This window comes from Sander lucioperca, chromosome 24, assembly GCF_008315115.2.
Source record: "Sander lucioperca isolate FBNREF2018 chromosome 24, SLUC_FBN_1.2, whole genome shotgun sequence".
Taxonomy (NCBI): domain Eukaryota; kingdom Metazoa; phylum Chordata; class Actinopteri; order Perciformes; family Percidae; genus Sander; species Sander lucioperca.
The window spans coordinates 19,895,041-19,916,790 of record NC_050196.1 but is presented as its reverse complement, the minus strand read 5'-3'; the positions used below and the strand labels follow the sequence as shown (position 1 = coordinate 19,916,790).

The 21,750-nt window shown below is 41.6% G+C and overlaps 1 protein-coding gene and 1 long non-coding RNA gene across 5 annotated transcripts in view; one reads left to right on the top strand and one right to left on the bottom strand.

Annotated features, from left to right (window-relative positions):
• Positions 1–21,750, top strand: part of arhgap1 (Rho GTPase activating protein 1) — an 84,399-nt gene that overhangs the window by 29,631 nt on the left and 33,018 nt on the right. For all 4 annotated transcript variants that reach the window (XM_035998556.1, XM_035998559.1, XM_035998558.1 and 1 more), the window contains exons 5-8: positions 7,420–7,551; positions 8,022–8,108; positions 9,870–9,968; positions 10,282–10,389. In XM_035998556.1, coding sequence (XP_035854449.1) covers positions 7,420–7,551; positions 8,022–8,108; positions 9,870–9,968; positions 10,282–10,389 — 426 coding nt within the window. The remainder of the gene's footprint in view (positions 1–7,419; positions 7,552–8,021; positions 8,109–9,869; positions 9,969–10,281; positions 10,390–21,750) is intronic.
• Positions 14,408–14,969, bottom strand: LOC118494457. The gene is made up of 2 exons (XR_004896592.1): positions 14,880–14,969; positions 14,408–14,521 (listed from the first exon to the last, which is right to left on the bottom strand). It is a non-coding gene; the product is annotated as an uncharacterized LOC118494457 (long non-coding RNA).

Sequence of the window (21,750 nt, the reverse complement as noted above, 5' to 3'; positions counted from 1 at the left end):
TGATTAATCGAAATGAATCGCATACATAATTAACGGTGCCTGAACCGATACTTTTTAAGAAAGTAAGAAAAGAAAACAAAGGGTACTAAACAACAGTTGACATTAAAGAACGGCTTGTTTATTGCTAAGGCCATATGGTCAAAATTAAATGTTAACATTAATAGTTATACATTAATAATATTGTATAACAATAACTTATTTCACTAGTAAATTGCTGTTGAACGACAAAAACAACCACCAAGGACATTTACAATAACTTCAAATGCACCACGAAGCTGTAGTTTACCAGTTTCATTGAACGCACCGTCTGTGTTGTTTTTCCGACGGCAGCTCGGCAGCTGCAGATTGTTACATCCCGCTGTTGAGTCACAGTCCTCTACAGTAAAACACAGTCAAACTTTACACCGTTTAGCGTTAGTTGTCAGCATTGTAACCGTGTTTAATCCAGCTACTAGCTAGCGGTAGGCTAACGTTAGCTGCTGTCGAGTATAGTGTTAACTAGCTAGCAGTAGGCTAACGTTAGCTGCTGTCGAGTATAGTGTTAACTAGCGTCATATGCAGCGGTGTTTGTGTTGTCTGTATCGTCTTCAGAGCATCAGAGAGAAGTGCAGACATATCAGTGGCACCAGATTTCGGAAGCCGGGGTTGGCAGGAAGAAGATTTTTACAAGTAAATGTTCCAGTTAATGATCCAGGCAGCACATTCTCGTCTCCCTCCTTCATTTTACAGTCAAATGGTGGCTAGAACGGCTCCGGGTCAAACGTCAATATGGAATGGATTAATCTGCGTTATTTATTTAGTTATTTTGACAGCCCTAGTTATTATACAATACTTTTTCTGACTTTTTTTAATCTTTTTCCCTGACAAATAACCCATATTACAAAAAAGACTAAAACTAACAAAAACTAAATCTAAGCATTTTCAAAAAATCTAAACTAAACTAGCAAACCCACTTTCAAAACTAATTAAAACTAAACTGAATTTGAAAACAAAAAGTCAAAACGAAATAAAAATAAAAACTAATGAAAAATGTAAAACTATAATAACCTTGGCGCGCATGCGCACTGTCGCAGTGGGTTATGGGAACTGTATTGCTGTACTGCTACAGGCTGCAATTCAGGATAGGTCCTCTGCTCTTCAGAGGCGTAATAATGTCAAAGATGCAGCCGTCTTTCACCCCAGTGTTGAAAGAGGAGATACGCTCTTCTGCTAAAATAAGCAATAAGGGTAGTCCAGTATCCAAGAAGGATGGAGGGCTCCGTCCCATCTGGGATCTGAGAGCTCTCAACAAACACCTAAGGAAATTCAAATTCAGGATGTTGACATTACGACAGGTAATGCAATCGGTGCGTCCAGTAGATTGGTGCATGTCAAGTTATCTGGATGTTTTAATAAGTGACTGCCTCAAATTTGAAAAAGACTTAGGATGACGACAGAGGACACGTTGACAACTCACTCCTTCTCCAGGCATTTATTTAAATTTCACAAAATATACCAGGAATTCGTAGTAGTAAGTAGGTTGAAAACCTTTGAATAGAAAAAGAAAAAACATACAAATTAGCTCATTTCTGAAAGTAACAATATCGTAAGCATCCAAATAAACAATTAGGAGTAAACTTAGTCATTTAATAATGTACAAAGTAATTAAATACCTCAACTATATATATATATATATATATATGAAGTCTCCTGCACACTGATGCACCCTGTCCAAATTTCCTCTTAGTTTCTTTGTCTACTCCTCACATTGACTGCACGCTTGTCGGCCCTAACCGCGCTAATTAAGCCAGCGTCTTTTATCACCTGGATGAAATGGAAGCTACCCGTCAACTGCGCTCCTTCTCCTTGACCTACTTTGGCACAGGACTGCCCTTTTGCGTGATATGTAACGTTCGTTATGTTTCGTTCCTTCAACAGGAAGTAAGATAACCAGACGTCTGACATCCCTCTGGAGATGTTATGAGTGTTGGCGTTGCATAGTTTGTCCACCAGAGAGCACTCTACAACGTCCCTGTTGGCAACACTCATGTTTAACCCCTTAAGTTTCATATCTTAAGTTGGTATTTTTATACATTTTATTTATCAGAACTTAAATATATTTTGATGTTCCTCTGTTCTGTTGTGACAATAAAACAATCTTTATTTTTAAACTGCATTATCATATTATTTTAGTGAGGACTCATAAATAACTAACGTTAGGGAAATCTGTTTATGTTTTGTTACGCGTTTCTGGATTATTTTTTAAAATACATATCAGCCGATTTATCGGAATATCGGATTTTTAAATCACCAAATATTTGTATTGATATCGGCCTTAAAAATCCTTTATCGGTCGGGCTCTACTCTTTGTACCTTTGCCACTTGAAGTTTTGGCTGCTCCTTCTTTGACTGACCTCATGACTGGACGATGCCTTTTCTGTCAGTATCAACACTGACCACTCTGGCCAACTTGTACTGAACTCTCAGGGCATTTTGGTAAGCCAGCCAGACTACATCTCCTACAGCCACATTTCATTCCTATGGGGGGGAATCTGCAGGATGGATCTTCCACAACAACTCTCTTTTCAGTCGTTCCAAAAATGTGTGAAGCTCCTCAAGAGCAGGTTTGACCCCTACAAAGTTAGTGCCAGGATAAGACCACAGTTTACTGGGATGCCCTCTTATTGACTTGAACATTTGGTAGGCTAGCAGGAAACCCTCAGATGACTGGTCACTAACTACATCAGTATGTATTGCCCTTGAAGCCATGCAGCAGAAGACAATTTACACAAGTTTTCCATCTCAGGTAAATCACAACTCCATAGGTCTTGTCACTTCCATCTGAGAAGGTTATTCCCCATGGTTCTCCTTTCCAGTCAGCTGGTGTGAGACTCTGTGGAATCTGATCTGTCCAAGCTGTACATACTCTTCAAACAATCTGATGGCTTCCTCTCTGAGGCTCTCCGAGAGTGGTTTATCCCATGTTTCATGTTTTTTGTGCAATTTTCTGCCTCCTGACTCTTGGAAAGCTTTTCTGACAACAATTGCCCCTTCTGCTTAGCAGGTGTAACTAAGCCAATTGGGACATAAAGTCCAGCTACTTGGCTTAACAGCTCCCTCCTAATGAGTGGGTTTGGACAGCTCTGATTGTGTTGAGAACATCTGGTGAACTTACTGGGGTTGTCACTGAATGAGGGTTTGGTGCCACCAAGTGGCTTACATACCACACAGGCCCTTTCCAGCTGCTCACCATTTCATCTGTGAGTTTTATGGCTGCACCTCTTAAAACCATCTCATGGACTTGGGTTGCATATGGGACTTGCCACTCTGGTGTCTTCTTCAATTGTCTTTCTGTCCTCAGGAATGTGGCCTCCACAGCACTTTTGTTGTAGGGGAGTGATGCAGGGTCCTCAGTCCATGGGTATCTAGCGTCCCAGTGTGGAGATGTCACATGAGCGTCTTCCTTGACATAGGTGAGGCCTCCTTTAATGATCTCCAGTTCCCTCTCCTCCGCCAGGGTCATCTCTTTTCCTCCTGGTTGACAGTGTCCACACCGACATCCTCCACACCTTGGTTCACAGGCTGCTCCAGTGCTGTCCCATTTCCACCATTCCAGGAACTCACGATTAGTAGCAGCTGTAACTCCAGCCTCGGCCATATTTTTCTCTTGCATCTGGGCTGTCGGGCTGACAATCTCCTCATATTTCACATCAGCTGTTCTCATGGAGCGAGCAAAGTGGTTTTTGGACCCATGCACTGCCACTTCTATTTCCTCAAACAAGTCGGGTGTGCTCCGCCTACTGTTTTTCCCAATGGACAGTTGGAGGTAGCAAAGAGTAATAAATAAATAAATATGCATAGTGCAGAATATTGTCCAGTGATGGCTCATGTTGCAGAAACAGCTAGCAGTGCTACATTATGATGTTGCATTAAAGAGTCTGACTGCTGCTGGAATGAAGGATCTGCGGTAGCGCTCCTTCTTGCACTGAGGGTGCAACAGTCTGCTGCTGAAGGAGCTGCTCAGGGAACTCCGTCTCATGTAGGGGGTGAGAGGTGTTGCCCATGATTGATGCCAGCCTAGCTAACATCCTCCTCTCCCCCACCTCCACTATGGTGTCCAGAGGGCAGACCAGAACAGAGCTAGTCCTCTTCACCAGTCTGTTTAGCCTTTTCTTGTCCCTCTCTGTGCTCCCAGCTCCCCCGCAGGCTACTGCATGAAAGATTGCAGACACAACCACAGAGTCATACAAAGTTTTTAACAGAGTCCTGCACACACCAAAGGACTTCAGCCTCCTCAGCAGGTGGATAAGGCTTTGGCCCTTTTTGTACAGGACGTCTGTGTTTTTGGACCAGTCCAGTTTATTGTTGAGGTGAACCCAGATATATGCATGTCTCCACCATCTCGATTTTGGCACCCTGGATGTTCACCGGTGTAGTACCAGGCGGCCTCCTGCAAAAGTCAACTACCATCTCCTTTTTCTTGCTGACGTTGATGTGAAGGTGGTTTGACTCACACCAGTTGACAAAGTCCCCGATGACCTTCCGGTATTCCTGATCATTCTCCTCTGATACCCTCCCAACAATGGCAGTATCATCAGAGAACCTCTGCATGTGACAGCTGCTTGTGTTGTGCCTGATGTCTGCTGTATACAGGGTGAAGAAAAAAGGAGCGATCACTGTACCCTGTGGTGCTCCTGTGCTGCTCATCACCACATCAGACACAGTCCTGGAGCCTCACATACTGTGCTCTGTCAGTGAGGTAACTGATGGTCCATGCAGGCAGGTGCGGGTCAACTCCAGCTCCCAATAGCTTCCCCCAGAGCAATGATTGTTGAAATTGTATTGTGTTGTATTGAAAACACTGGAGAAATAAAAAAAACATGACCCTCCCAGTGTTCTCCAGGTGTGACAGTGATCTGTGTGATTGATAGATAATGGCATCGGTGGAGACCCCTATGCCTGGTTGGTAAGCGAACTGTAGGGGGTCCAGTTCAGAGCTCACCAGGGTTTATTCCTTGTTCCATTCAGGCACTCAATTTAGCTAAGAGGAGGTGACAACTCTTGCTTATCTTAATTATCCCCTGTATTTCTTTTTATTTATTTCATATCATTATTGATTACTACTTTTAATATGTCCCCAACACAACTTTGCTACTATTGCTGTTTTATTGCTGTATTTATTGTTGTTGTTTTTTAGTAAGTTAATTGTCGTGTGGTTTGTGGTGTATATTTTAATTTTTCATGTGATGTCTTCCTGCTTTATACAAATTGCCCTTCTGGGACAAAGAATAAAACTGAACTGAACTGAACTCAGGTGTTGTAACACAATCCTCTCCAAGGTCTTCATCAGGTGAGAAGTTAAGGCTACCAGTCTGAAGTGGTTGGGCTCCCTGGGACTCCTTTTCGAACTGTGGGTATCGACATACAAGACAGCGTTCTTGTTAACCCTGTGCTCAGCCAAGCGCATTGGAGACATTCACGCGCTCTCCGTTCATCCATTGTGCATGCAATTTGCATTAGATGACTCAAAGGTGCGTACATCCCCAAAGTACCTGCTTCATCATATAAAGCATTGACTTGTGAGCTGTCATCTTTCTCTCCACCCCCTTTCGCGTCTGCGGAACAGCAGCTCTGGCACAATCTGTCCTGTGCACGTGCTTCGTATGTACAGTATATGGACCACACATGGGAGATGTGGCAGACCGATCAACTGTTTGTCTGCTTCGCTAGCTCTGTTAAGGAAAAGTGCTGTCCAAGCAGCGCCTTTCTCATTGGGTGGTGGAGACGATTTCAGGTGCTTATTCTTGGGAGAACACACACCCAGTTGTTGCCGGAGTTGCCCACTCCGCCAGGGGCATGGCTGCATCTTGGGCCCTCTTTAAAGGACCGTCAGTGTGGAGGACGTCTGTTCCGCGCGAGCTGGGCTTCCCCTCATACATTAATGGAATTCTACCATGTGGATGTGACGGCACAAAACGTCACTCAGACGGTGCTTTTTAGCAGACAAGTGATGCAGCTGCATCATGTACTCTGCTTTGCTAGGGCCAGGTCAGGGCTATATCTCCTCAGTCTACTGCAGGGGTGCCTCGGGGCGTGATGATAGGTCTCCATACTTATGTGTTGTACCAAGAGTACCGACCGAAAGGGAACTGGAGGTTATGTAGATAACCAATGTTCTCTGAGGGAGGGCAACGAGGTACAACACATAGTGGCCCCTTACCACCTTTTTGCTCGGTGAAGTGTAGTTTAGATTGAGGTTATGAGACTGTGCAAGGGCATTTTATATGCAGAAGGTAAGGCGGGGCTCCCCTGTCTGCTACAGTCTCATTGGCCTTGACAGGCGTGTTGATAACGTTTCTTCCGCAATTCGAATACTAATGTCTTGTAGCTCGTTTCCCTCCCTCGGGGAACATTGTTTTCTACATAACCTCCAGATCTACTCTAGCAGTCACCACCTTCACAGGTGAAAGTATTTTTCCAAATTCACATAAAAAGGGTCTTCAGTAGCTGGAATGGCCCACCAGAAGTGCACCCTCAGGCAAAATGTGCGTCCTGTAATAGTTGTGTCCTGGTGTTACCACTTTAGAAGTATGTAATACGCATACAAAATATATATTGTGTACTCTGGCTTTAACAGTTAGGATAAGTAATTGACATTGCAAGTCCTTGTATGGTTTTTAGTTTTGAGTCTTCAAAAATGTCAGTATAGTAAAGCTCATGAACATTAGATTTAATCATAAAAACAGTTATGGTTAAAAAAAAAAAAAAAGTTGTTTAACGTGCCTTTTAATTTGTGATCATACTTTTCCTTTAGTGGTGGCCAAAACCCGGCAATCAGCCAGAGAGACATGAACACGAAGAGAGGGGTTTAATTCACAATCACAACTGGCTTGCTCTACATTATCCCTTACTTATTTGATCAGATGTTGCTCCAGTTTCTGTTGTGAAGAAATAAAGGATACACCGACCTGATTTCAGATAACGCTAATAACCTAATTTCTGCATTTATTAGCTTTTTGACTATTGAGAGGGACAGGAAATTTGAGTAGAGGGAGGGAGGGAGGTCATATACAGTAAAGGTCGTTAGTTGGAATCAAACCAGGTATATTTGGTTACATAGTCTACGTCTTTGACTGCTGGCTTACCAGGACACATCCATATGACCCAATATGAATCAATAGTACATGTTTTACAGAAGTCTTCTAGCCATTAGGGAACTGTTTTGGGAAGTGTTTCAATAACTTTTTAATGGGAAACAAATGCCTTGTTTTTTCACTACGTATATATATTTCACTATATGACGGCTTCTGTACTGTGCTGAAACACTAAGGAAGGTTGTGAAGATGTAGTTCCTTGGTAAACCTGGACTATAATATGGAGTCCAGTTGATATACACACTTATCTATTTAAATGACAATTAATTTGTTTTATTTTTTGCAGGTATCTTAAAGGAACACTGGATCAGTATGTTGAAAGTGACTACACTCTGATCTATTTCCATCATGGGCTGACCAGTGAAAACAAACCCTCTCTCAGCTGGCTACGAGATGCATACAGGGAGTTTGACAGAAAGTAAGCTCAATAACATTACTGTACATGTGTACAGACAGGGGCCTCACTGACCATCGTTTCAGAACGGACTCAAGCATTGGTTTCCCTACTTACTCACAGATGTAAGTAGGGAAACCAAATACACCATTACATGAACCAAAATAGCAAGTGCGTTTGGAGATGCCAATTTTAGCAGACTAATTGATCATCTATGGGACGGAATAGAACTAACTTCCCTCTGTGTGGAGACTTGAAATAAAGGACATCCTAAGTCATGCGTCCTTTATATGAATGAGTTAATATAAGACAAAAATTCAATCCATCTACTTTTTTTTTCTTGCCTTGACTGCCTTTTCCATTGTATTGTGGATTTTCCCGTAAAGTAAAAGTTGGGATAACAGCATACAACCACAAACTCTGCTCTAAAGACTTTATCCTTATCCCCAGTATATGGTACATTTTGTCAGAATATCATCTGTATATGTTTTCAGGTATAAGAAGAACATCAAGGCTCTGTATATCGTCCATCCAACCATGTTCATCAAGACTCTGCTGATCCTCTTCAAACCAATCATCAGGTCCTTTTTATGTAAAATTACTGAACAGTTTTTATGGATGTCAATTGACATTCCTACATTTTAAACATTAGCTCGACATTATTGTTTAATATTTAGCATGTTCTCAGAACATTACGACTAGTCCTATATAGAACAATTGCAGGATGAAATTTTGCAGTTTCAGACAGTTCTCTCTGGCCCCATCATTTGACCTAAATTCTTTCAACATATTATAGTATACAGTAGTATAACAGTGTATAGTTTATTATAGTATAGTAGCACAGAGTATTAATTCCACTGTGGGAAAATCCTGCGGTTAAACAATCACTGGCATGTGTTTCCATAGATAGAGTACAGTGGTGTGAATACTTTTGTTACTCTTAAAGACCAGCGGGGTCTCCAGAGGAGGCACGCACCCTGCACATTGCCTCACCAATTTATCAAAACCCTGCCAATCCGTGCCCAAAATTAAGGGGTGTGTCAGGTGGGAGCTAACCGCAGCCTGTACTCTATATTTGTTCCCCCCGGTTCTGATTTCAAGCGACACCACAGGGTAACGGTGAACATCCCCATGCACACATTTTTCATCTAATCTGATCAATCCAACACACACACACATAGCTGTCAAAACTGGCCAAAAATGCCATGTAAATGTTCCTTCTAAAAACATAGTTTGGAATGATTGGAATAACTATTTTTCCAAATCATGTCCATAAAATGGCAAACATACAACGAGATATACATAACTACTTGAGATGGTATATTATATATTGTACGTTAATAAACTAATATCCTATACCTTGAAATGTATTTTTTATTTATTAAAAAAAAAAAAAATATGTAAGACCATAATAGACCTCTCTCTCTCTGCACCGTCTTCACGTCTAAACAATTAGACCCCTAGCAAGCAAGCTAGCATACTAGTCAGCCGTCCAGCCTTTAAGTTAATGAAATGTAAGAACTTAATGTTTTATTCACACTCTACTTTCACATCGTAGGAAAGCACATTGCTATCGCCAGATGAGTGACAATTTTGTTCGGCTAATTTTCTATAACCAGTGTAGGATGAAGGCAGGCCCGGATTGGCTAATCAGGAGCACCAGGATAAGCAACATTCAGACTACACAAACAAAACAAGATATAAAACATTAACTTGTTTATAACAGGAAGACTATAAAAAAATTTAAATAGTAAAATATAGCATAAGCTAAAGGATAAAGTGTAAAAAGTGGTGCAAAAGTAGCAGCAGTAGCAGTTTGTGGGACCCTGAGGATAATTAATTATTTGACCATAGTTGGAAAAGCACAGGTGTAAATAGTCAAATCCTGGTATTGTGCATGCTGACTCGCTGTCACACTGATGGTGTAGTGGGGGTACTTTTCACAATTTAACATTTCATTTTTTTATTTTATCACTTTATTTTATCGTTTTATTTTATTACTCTTATTTCCTTGTGTGGAGGGAAAGGCATTTTAGATCCATTGAAACAACAGCAAATGATCCTTATAGTATCTTATATAATGTTTTCATATACAGAATGAGAGGTTCAGAGAGTCACATACATTGAGACAGTTACAATTGCAAGCTAGTAGTGTAATGTGTGTGTGTGTGTGTGTGTGTGTGTGTGTGTGTGTCATTTGAGCAGAGAAAAATGGAAAAATTCATCCCAGTTTTAATCCAGCATTTGGCGATATCACCATTCTCACAGAATGTAAATGTAGTAAATGATAAGATAACTGAAGTGCAATCATTTGCTGATTTGGTCTTTTTCTTTCTTTGTAGTTTTAAGTTTGGCAGGAAGATTAACTATGTGAGCTATCTGAGTGAGCTGGAAGATGTGGTGAAGTGTGAGCAGTTGCTAATTCCTGCCCGTGTCAAAGAGTAAGAGCTGATGTTGGACTCCAGATTCTGTTTCACAAATTTACTTTGAGTTATACACAATTAATATTTGCATTTAATTACCTGCTGCATCCAATTTACACACCCTGCATGCATTTTAATTATGTTCTTGCAGTCACTGTTGCTATTTTCTGTATCCTGTTATAATACATATACACCCAGAAATAATTTAAACCTGCACATACTGTATTTACTATCCTTCAGGCACAATTAGTGTACAACTTTGTTAACATTTCTAATCCACTTTATCTTTCTTAAAATCCACAACAGTTGATAATCTTTGTGTCTGTGTCAGGTACGACAACAAGTTAAGAGCCTCTCTTAAACCAACCGTCCAGCCTTCCGTGTCTCCTCCTCACAGCCCCCCCCCCCACAGCCAGGTGTTTGGGGTGCCTCTTGCATTGTAAGTTACCACATCTCTGCTTGTGTGTCTGTTAGATTTATATATATATATATATATATATATTTATTTATTTATTTATTTATGTATGTATGTTAGGGGTGGAACGGTACACTGAAGTCACGGTTCGGTTCATACCTCGGTTCAGACATCACGGTTCGGTACAATGGAGGGAAAAGCATAACAAAAATGCAGAAGGCAATTTTTTTTATTGTGCATGTCTCAGGCTGTACCACCTAGTGTCATCCAGTCTCCTCTGAGCTAGCTGCAACAGCCTGAAGCGTATAAAGTAAGATGTAAACGGTAAACAATAAGTAGGCTACCCCACATCATCTCCAGACTCCATCTGGAACTTGTAAGCTAAACAAAATAAGACAATCAGCTAGTAGGCTAGTGTGATATGGGAGACAAGCGCTGCTCTCATATGTGAATGCACAGAGCAGGGGAGTTAAAAGAGCAGCTTCGGGTACACAGAGCAGTTGCCGAATTGTGGCGTTAATCACACGCTAACAGCGGAGCTAGCAGCAAACAGCGAAGCTAACGGCGGAGCTAACAGCTAACGATGGAGTTAAAAGCTAACGGCGGAGCTAACAGCTAACGACGGAGCTAAAAGCGGAGCTAACAGCGGAGCTAACAGCGAGGCAAATGGGCCTGGAAGCCATTTGTGGTCGAGGCAAGAAGGGATACAGCTACAGTAGCTACATCCGTGTTTGGTTGTATATGGAAGGGACTAGTTTGCTTCGGTGGACTCACTGAACCGACCATAGACAATAGCCTAGCCTAGGCTATATAAGAAGGGACCGACTCGACATGATGTAGGCGGAGCTTGGGAGCTTCAGAGCTAAGGCGGGGCTACAGATAAGGTGTCCCTAAGAAACGCGTATGTAATAGAGGTCGACCGATTCATCGGTTTTGCCGATGAATCGGCACCGATAGTTGATTGGTGGAACTATCGTTATTGGCAAAAATCCATACCGATGGTTGTGTCCGTTGCTGGAGCGGCTGAGAAGCGCACTGTCATTCATTACACAGTACGCGAGAGCTGAGAAGGGTCTGCTGGCATCATGCATTACAATAGCGGCCTCTAGAGGCGAAATAAAAACTATCACTGATGCCTCGTGTTGTTTATTTTCGACACGTGTTACTGCGCGCTGCACGGAGAGCACATGCTGTGCGGAGAAGGCTGACATCAGATGCTCGTTTAAAGCATCGACAGCAAAAAGGTATGTATACAGTGCATATTAATTTGTTGAATAGATGCTGCATTAGTAGAGAAAGAACAGCACAACAGTATTTGTTTGCTTTCGAGGCTGAGATGACGCTAAACATTAGTAGTAGGCTAACTTACCTCAAACGGTTAATACACTGAAAAAAATAAACGCAAGTCCGACCCAAATGTCAGAATCAGAACCCTAAAGGATCGTCCACGATCCCAAACGGCACCTCTGATTCATATTTAGATAATTTAATAACAGTTAAACGTAGACACTTACTGATTGCTGAAGGAGTTAGCCGTCACGGGAGTGTCTTTGGTGTCTTTCTAGCCTTTACAGGTGATTTTCTATCTAGCCTGGAACTTGTGCCTTTTTTCGGGGTTGTTGAGCATTAAATCCAAACTGTTACATCCAAGATTTATCCACTTGATGTCCATAATTCATCACGTTTTCGGTCATTTCTGCCGCTAACTCCGTGCTACCCATAGACAGTAGGTGCTACCGACAAGGGGATCTCCCATGATGCCTTTGTTTATGTTTTCAACCAATGGGAAGGCAGGTCTGTCACACATTACACCTTATATGGGCATCCAAGCGAGAACAAATATATATATATATATAGTATAAAGTGGGAAAGATAGATCCCTCCAAGTCAGAGATCGTCTGTTACCGTTCTAAACCGTTCTACAGAGAAGAATGCCATCACTGTTTTGAGATTGTTTGTCCTTTATATGAATTATAATGCTCATTATGTTTATTTTTGCACTGGATGACTCCAAAAATGTAGAACTGTTTTAGACAACACACATGCTTGTGTAGCATTGCTGTGGGTGTAATAAATATGACATTATTATTTTGATTATTGGCAAAAGCGTCTGGACTTTTTTTGAAACAATGTATGTATTTTGTCAACTGTATAAGTTATAAATACTATCGGCCGATTAATCGGTTATCAGCAAATACGGCCCAACCTAGCTATCGGTATCGGTAAAATCCACTATCGGTCGACCTCTAGTATGTAACCGTAGTTCCACATTACATTAATTCATTTGCACGCGAGTTTTATTTATTTTTATACCGTGTATTCTCCGTGTAAATTCATGTACCGAACCGAGACGCCCGTACTGTTTCGGTTCAATACGAATACATGTAACCGTTCCACCCCTAATAAATATATATATATATATATATATATATATATATATATATATATATATATATATATATATATATATATATATAAATTGATAAGTACATTTACTCAAGTACTGTAAATAAGTACACATTTAAGGTACTTATACTCGCGCAAGACACTGTGGCGCGGGACTCCTGGGTGGCGCGCAAGCTACAAGCAAAGGCAATGCATCACTTGTTGCAGTAATCTCTGAAACGCCAGGGGGCATACAAACAAAATAATAAGTAAGAAATCTCTGTAGACCCTTGGCTTAGACAGTAAGGATTCCTCCTAATGTTACTGTATATTAACCTCAAGCAAGTTTAAAATGTATAAATAAGATGTGTGTGTAATGTTTGGAAGATGTGGAACACTTTAACATGTCTAAGCCCCTGTATGTGAGTCCAATCCACCTTGTGGTTTGAGACAAATTAGGGCTGTCAATCGATTAAAAAATTGAATCTAATTAAATACATACTGTGATTAATTAATCGAAATTAATCGCATACATAATTAACGGTGCCTGAACCGATACTTTTTAAGAAAGTAAAAAAGAAAAGAAAAAAAAGGGTACTAAACAACAGTCGGTGACATTAAAGAACGGCTTGTTTATTGCTAAGGCCATATGGTCAAAATTAAATGATTTAATAATAATGTATAACAATAACTTATTTCACTAGTAAATTGCTGTTGAACGACAAAAACAACCACCAGATGGGAAAAGGACATTTACAATAACTTCAAATGCACCACGAGGCTGTAGTTTACCAGTTTTATTGAACGCACCGTCTGTGTTGTTTCTCCGACGGCAGCTTCAGATTGTTACATCCTGGTGTTGAATCCTCTACAGTAAAACACAGTCAAACTTTACACCGTTTAGCGTTAGCTGTCAGCATTTTAACCGTGTTTAATCCAGCTACTAGCTAGCGGTAGGCTAGCTAGTAGTATAGTGTAAGAGTAGAGTATAGTGTTAACTAGCGTCACGTGCAGCGGTGTTTGTGTTGCCTGTATCGTCTTCAGAGCATCAGAGAGAAGCGCAGACTTATCAGTGGCACCAGATTTCGGTAGCCAGGGTTGGCAGGAAGAAGATTTTTACAAGTAAATGTTCCAATTAATGATCCAGGCAGCACATTCTCGTCTCCCTCCTTCATTTTACAGTCGAATGGTGGCTAGAACGGCTCCGGGTCAAACGTCAATATGGAATGGATTAATCTGCGTTATTTTTTTTAACGCGTTATTTTTTCTCAGATTAATTAATTGAAATTAACGCGTCTTTTGACAGCCCTAAGACAAATATTATTTTTTGACAGACTCATTAGACAGGATTTGAACCTCCTAACACCAGTCTCATAAAGGTGTACAACTGGCATGTGCTGTAACCACTCTACACACCCTGCATGCATGGAGTGGTCTGTTATTTGAAGAGAGAGAGGTTAGGAACAATGATACTTCAAAAATACCACTGAACACAGTGGTAATACATAGTAATGTTGTACTAGTAGATTAGTATCAGTAGTAGTAGTAGCAGGGCTGTCAATTGATGAAAATATTTAATCGCAATTAATCGCATGATGTCCATAGTTAACTCACAATTAATCGCAAATAAATTGCACATTTTTGTATGTTCTAAATGTGTTTTTTTAATGCTCTTATCAACATGGGTGTAGACAAATATGCCTGCATTATGCAAATGTGTATTATCATTGCAACAATCCAAAACAATGACAAATACTGTCTAGAAAATATTCTAGACCAACCTCCCAATGAGTTTGGCATCTTCAACTCCCTCTGGTTCTCGCTGGGAGCCTTCATGCAACAGGGCTGTGACATCTCACCACGGTGAGGAAGGGAAATGGTGTGTGTGAGACAGAGAGGATAAGAGAGAGTTTTTCAGTAGGTATACAGGATGTGTTCATAAGAGCGTGTGTGTGGGCTGGGGATAGTGTGTGTGTCTGCAACGCGCCTTGTGTCTGTCTAACTGTCTGTAATGTTAGAGTGCTTTAGTATTAGGCTGTAGTGATTCAGACTGTTGACCATGTGAATCACCTCTCTTAGCACTATTTTAGGTTCCACTTATTAGGTTATTCTGGTTACTCCAGAATAACCTCAAAGGTACTGTATGCTCAAAAAATATGCTGAAAGCATAATATGGCAAACTGAAGCCAGTCAAGCAACAACAGATGGGCATATTGACCTGATGTGACATTACTTGGTAATACTAACACAATGTAGTGTCCCACTTTACTTTATGTCAGCGAAAGGCCTCTCCTTTATCTTCATAACAGTCACAAAGCATGCGACAGAAGTTCCCACTGTGGGAAAATAATGTGATGTGACCCCGATGTATAAGGCAAAAGCTGTCTTGTTAGGGCCCGAGCACCGACATCGTCGGTCGGCGAAGGACCGTTGAACTTGTTGAAATTCAAATGTTTCTTCTTCTTCTTTCTGTTATGGTTTGCTCCTAGTTTGGACCCCAGAAGCAGACTCAGACACAATGGATTGGAGTTTGTAGTTTTATTTTATCTCGGTACTTGCAAGTGAAGAGAGTAAAACAAGGTGGTGAGGTGGCAATCCTGGTGAAAGCAGATGGTATCTGGTGGTGTGGAATTTGTGGCAGGCAATGGCAGAGGATCAGCAGGAAGGCAGGCTCAGTTTAGGCAGGTGCTGGAGACGGAAGAGACACAGGTGAGGTTGTTTTCAGCAGAGTCACAACAATGGTTCAAAGTCAGATTCTTCACTGGAGGTTTAAAGGGGTGATAGAATGATTATATAGGGTATTTCACACTGTTCCTTAAGGTCTCCTAATAGGGTATGTAACATTGTTGGGCTGAAAATTGCCCAAGTGCTATTCTATGGGCCCTTAACTACCCTGTGAATATGGCCCTATTTGTAACAAGAGCTTTTCTTCCAAAGATGGTATGCTCATGAATATTTAGATAAGATAATTTGTTGAGCGAACCACATACACATACATTGGAGACAAGACAGCAGGTCTCATATTTCAGACACTGCAATGTTATATATTTTTGTCTGCTATTTCGTTATTAAATTCACTTCTGAGACTTTTTTATGCGAGAAATCAACTATATAAAGCTCAAATACGTTTTACGAAAATTGATGGCTAATTGCAAATTTGGTAAGACATGTCAGACTTCAGGAGCTCCACACAGTCTGACGAAAGCGGCAGCCTGCTGGGCTCCATACCCAGGGCAAAGTCACCGTTTCTGGGTTACTGGACTACCGGGGCTCCGCGGAGCTGGCCGGCTGCCGGCATAACTATAGTATATTTAGGGCCCGAGCGCCGACAGCAGCGAAGGCCCAATTGAAACTGAAGGAATTATTAGGGCCCGAGCACCGACAGCGGCGAAGGCCCTATTGAAACTGAAGGAATTATTATTATTACGGTAAATGAATTGCCTTTTTGAGGGGCTTAACATATTCAAAAACTCACCAAAATTGGCGGTCGCATCAAGTCTGGTGAAAATGTACGTATTTTAAGGGTTTTGGGAATAGGCACACAAAAATGGCTCGCTAGCGCCCCCTACAAAGTTAAATCAATTGAGCCCCTGCAGTGCGTTTAACGTAGACTCACGAAAGTTGGTACACATATGTAACATGTCAAGATGTACAAAAACCGTCATTGGAGCCATACCCTAAACCCAACAGGAAGTCCGCCATTTTGATTTCAAAGTTCTAAATTAGTGTGATTTTGGCTATTTCCACATGTCGTACTTTACGAACTCCTCCTAGAGATTTCATCCGATCAACTTCAAATTCGGTCTGTGCCATCTTAAGACATTAAAGATGAAAAGTTGTTAAAAGAAAAACTTTCCGTCATAGGGCGTGGCCATGGCGGGGCGGCCATTTTGTGCGTTTCACCATCAAAACAGGACGTGGGTGTAACTTGAGTGTACATTGTCCAATTGGCTCGAAACTTTTCAGGATTCATAAGAGTCCAACCCTGAGGACAAATAGCCGATATTTACTTAAAGTCATAGCGCCCCCTAGTGGCAACAGGAAGTAGGCCTAAAAGTCAAGGTGCTATAATTTAACGAACTCCTTCTAGAGATTTCATCCAGCGGACTTCAAATTTGGTCTGTACCATCTCAACACCTTAATGATGAAAAGTTATTAAAACAAAAACTTTTCGTCAAACGGTGTGGGCGTGGGGTGGCGGCCATTTTGAGTGTTTAGCGATGAACAAAGAAATTGTTGTAATTTGAGTGTACGTTGTCATATCTGCCCGAAATTTCTCACGATTGACAAGGGTCCAGGTCTGAGGACATATACAAGCCAATATTGCGTTTTGGTCATAGCGCCCCCCGCTGGCAACAGGAAATCAGCCATATATGACAAACATCATCCGATTTACATGAAACTTAAACCCCCTTTCATAAATGCTGACCCATGGTACAGTCTTGTGAGGTATCATTGAACTCAGCAGAGAGTTCCTTTTTAATTGGAGATGGTTTGGCCCGCCCCCTATGCTTTAGCCACGCCCCTTTTCACAGCTAATGAACTGTATGACGTAGAGTCTTGTGTGAGGTATCATTGAACTCAGTAGGGAGTTCCCTTTTCATTGGTGACAATTTGCGGTGTCAGTGCACGGTCGCAAGGAGCGGCGTCTGCCAGGGCGTGGCATAGAGTCTTGTGTGAGGTGTCATTGAACTCGGCAGGTAGTTCCCTTTTCATTGGTGACGATTTGCAGTGTCTGAGTGCCACGCAAATGCACGGTCGCAAGGAGCGGCGTCCGCCAGTAACCCCGACATGTGCACAGGCGCGAGGGCCTGTCCATCGCTGCTTGCAGCTTTAATTACAGTTTGAATTTCGTCACGGCATATATATCACATGTCAGCACAGACATTTTTGTTAATTGCTTAGCCAGTGTATCCCACCATAATGGTTATTATATTGCCGGATTTCAGACAATCCCACTTATTTATATATATCCCACTTACAAATATGAATATATATTTCTACTGGTATGCTTCCTAGTGACATTGATGCAAAAATATGAAGAATAAACTATTCCACTTGTGTGTGCATGGTTATAATTCTGAAGTGCAAAATAGTTCAGGCTACAGCACAAATATTTCCATCCATAGATAAGAATAATCAAGTCTAACATCTGAATTTCCTTTCAAAGTGCACCAGATTGATGCATTTAAACGTTAAAATAGACAACATTTTCTTTCAACTTCAACAACTTCTCTCTAGGTCTAGTGACGCCCCCGGGGCAGTGTCCCCGTTTTAAGTTTTACAAAGATAAAAACATTACCTTATTTGGAGGTATTTACGCTTCTGAGCTGAAAATGTCCCCGGATTTTGTCTCAGAAATCTGGTCACCTTAGGACAAGAGGCGTTTATTTCCCCGATCGTTTGTTTAAATAATTCAACACATATCCATTATAAGATTAACTGGAACCTGTGGTAAGAGATTGTGGGCGTAACAAGCTCGCTGACCGCGCTCTCACTCACACACATCGGCCATTTAGCAGGAAGAGGGGAGGGAGAACAGCGAGCTGCAGGCCCTGGAGCTCTGTCAGGGCAGCGGCATTTGGTAGTCCAGTAACCCAGAAACGGTGACTTTGCGCAGGTATTGAGCGGGCAACAGCAGGCTCACAGCAGGCCAGGGTCTATGAAGGAGGACAAGCCGGGCGGCGAGGCAGCAACCTAGGCAGCACTGGCCTCAGAACTCCGACACACAGTCGGACAAAATTTGCAATTGGCCATCAATTTTTGTAAAACTGCCCATATTTGACCTCTACATAGTTGATTTCTCACATAAAAAAAGTCTCAGAAGTGAATTTATTGATGAAATAGCAGACGAACAATGTATACAATTTCTGAGATCTGCGCGAACTATTCAGAAGACTAGCTACCTGATCTCAGATCAGTGGTGTAGCCTATGTAAATGTTGGTGCGTGACAAAGGTAGAGACTAGAGCCAAATAAGGAGGAGCGTTGAGATTTTCCCGTTTTCAGAGGCAGTTTAAAATTGTGAGATTTGCAGAGGAAAGGGATGTCAATGGGATTTTGAGGTTCTATGTATGTCCTATTTACACACCAAACTGTCGTGATATGGTAAAATCGGTTTTGCATTCTATCATCCCTTTAAGCCTGATGAGTTAGCACATGGAGAGCGGAAAACAATCTGGCGACGAGTGAGTGGAGAGCCTGGTTTCTTATACTGAGCTTCATGGTAAATGGAAGTCAGGTAGCCTGGTACAACTGTAGAGCCACACCCCTGCTGATGAGCGCACACGCACGCACACACACACACACACACACACACACACAGAGGAGGGGACACAGGGAAAGACAGACAGGGAAACAAACAGGAATCCAGAGGTCACAGACCGGGCTGTGGCACTTTCTATTATTAGGGCCCGAGCACCGACAGCGTTTGTCGAGGAGGCCCTATATGTTTCTTCTTCTTTTGTCTTATTCTTATTATATGTTTGAACACAGATATCAGGTGCTTGGGCTACTCAAAAACGTAAAATTGGTATGCATGTCAGACTTGGTGAAAATTGCGATCTGACAAGCGTCTCGGCCTTGGGCATGGCAAATTGGCTTGATAACGTCCCCTAACAGTTTTCAAACTTAGAGCCCTTTGCAAAAGACCTTTGCAAAGCTAAATTCCAAAGCTTTTTTTTTTTTTTTATCTTACGGTGTAGGCGTGACATGGCGGCGAATATCGATGTTCCCTCGCCATGAAGGAAGTGTTTTTAAATAGCCTGTACATTGTCCAATCTGCCCCAAATTGCTCAGGCTTTATAACGCTCCTGGCCTGAAGACATGTACATATTAATATTAAGTTATAATCATAGCGCCCCCTACTGGCAACAGGAAGTTATTGTTGTTACACTTTGATGTCCTCTGCCTAGCTGGTTGATCCACCTCAAAAGTGTTTAGGAAAACCCTAAGACCTTGATGATGCTTCAACTTGAAGATTGTGCTTTTTTGTCGAAGGGCGTCGCCGTGGCAGCACCGCAAACTCCAGTGTTACATCATGAAACAGAAAGTTGTTCTAACTCGGATTGTCTGATCTGCTCCATATCTTTCATACATTATGTTAGTCCAGGCCTGAAGTGAATCACATGGGTCTCAGGCTTGATTATGGTAAATGGCTCAAAAGCCCCCTACAAAATTTCAAAGAAGTAGCCCCAGCAGTTTGTTTCATGTAGAAATATGAGATTTGGTATGCATATGTATCATGTCCAAACTTATAAAAAGCCTCTTGGAGCCATACCCTAAACCCAACAGGACGTCAAGCTGTATTAAAGTTAATGTGCAAATTATGGGTGATTTTATTTATTTATTTTTATTTCAGGTTTATTTATCAGGGACAATGCACACTAATAATACATAAAAGTAAAATGTGCCAGAATTAGCCTGGATTAGTTGATTATACTAATGCTAAAAGACAACAACATAAAAACAAGAACAGTTGGGTGAGATCAACACTAACACACACAGTGGAACTGTCAGACCAGACAACCAACCAGGCACAATAGCATAGACATACATTTTGGTGGACATGCACAAAAACAACATTGCTGGGACGATAACAAGCAACATACTATTTCCTTAACTATACAATAGTGAAACAGACACACATGCAGAGTATAAAAAACACAGACAGACAGAGCACAAGAGACAAGCTGGCAGCAATTTTTAGTGCTTAAACTTTTTGACTAATTGCAGGCTACTTTAATGAACTCCTCCTACAGATTTAACCCGATTGACTTCAGAATTGGTCAGTATAATCTAAAGACCTTGGTGAAGCCTAATTACGAAGCTTTTCCTTTTTTTTTATCATACAGTGAAGTAGCAGAGCAGCGAATTTTGATGTTCCCTCGCCAAACAGGAACTAGTTTGTAACTAGACTGTTCATTGTCCAATCTGCCCCAAACTGCTCAGGCTTAAAAGGGTCCTGGCCTGAAATCATGTACATATCAATATTGAGTTATAATCATAGCACCCCCTACTGGCAACAGGAAGTTACTCGTTACACTTTCATGTTCTCTAGCTAGCGGGTTTACCAAATCCACCTCAAAAGTGTTCACGAAAGCCTTAAGACCTATGATTTTTAGTTGAAGGGCATCGCCGTGGTGGCCAGGCAAACTTTGATGTTACATAAACAAACAGGTGTTGCAACTCAAACATACATTGTCTGATCTGCCCCAAATCTGTTGTACATTATGTTAGTCCAGGCCTAAAGTGATCCACATGGGTCTCGGGCTTGATTATGGTAAATTGGCTCAATAGCGCCCCCTACAAAATTCCAAAGAAGTACCCTCTGCAGTGCGTTTCAGCTAGACGTATGATATTTGGTTTCCCTCCAAGAGCAAGCATTGGTGCGACAGTGGTGAGGAAAAACTTCCTTTTAACAGGCAGAAACCTCAGGCAGACCCTGACTCTTGGTGGGCGGCCATCTGCCGCTGCCGATTGGGAAAATATGATTTTTAATAATTATAGCAGTTGGTATGATGAATAGTGGAAATTATAGTAACAGTAATGATAATAGAACTATGACTAATAATAGTAGCAGGGCATTGAGCAAGGTGCAATCTCATGTCCTCTTTAATCAAACTGATTAACTCGTCCTTATTCTCTCTCTTCCTCTTTTTCTGCCCTGGCTGGCTTTCTAGCTCTTCCTCCTCCTCCTCCTCCTCCTCCTGGTCACCCTGGCCCTGTTGTGTCCTCAGGGATGGAGGCAATTAGGACAGGGGGGTTAATTGAAGGCCTCTGTCCCAACACCTTATGCATGAGGACAAACCACGTCCAGGTTGCAGCAGTGGGTTTCCCGCTCACACCCTCTCCTGTCCCTGGATACTTGCAATCCTAAAACAGAAGAAAATCAATCATGGCAGTAAACAACAACAACAGCAAAACAAAACTGTGTTTATAATTTCAATATCAGATGTACATAATTTGTACGTAGTACGTGTAATGTAGCACCACTGGTACT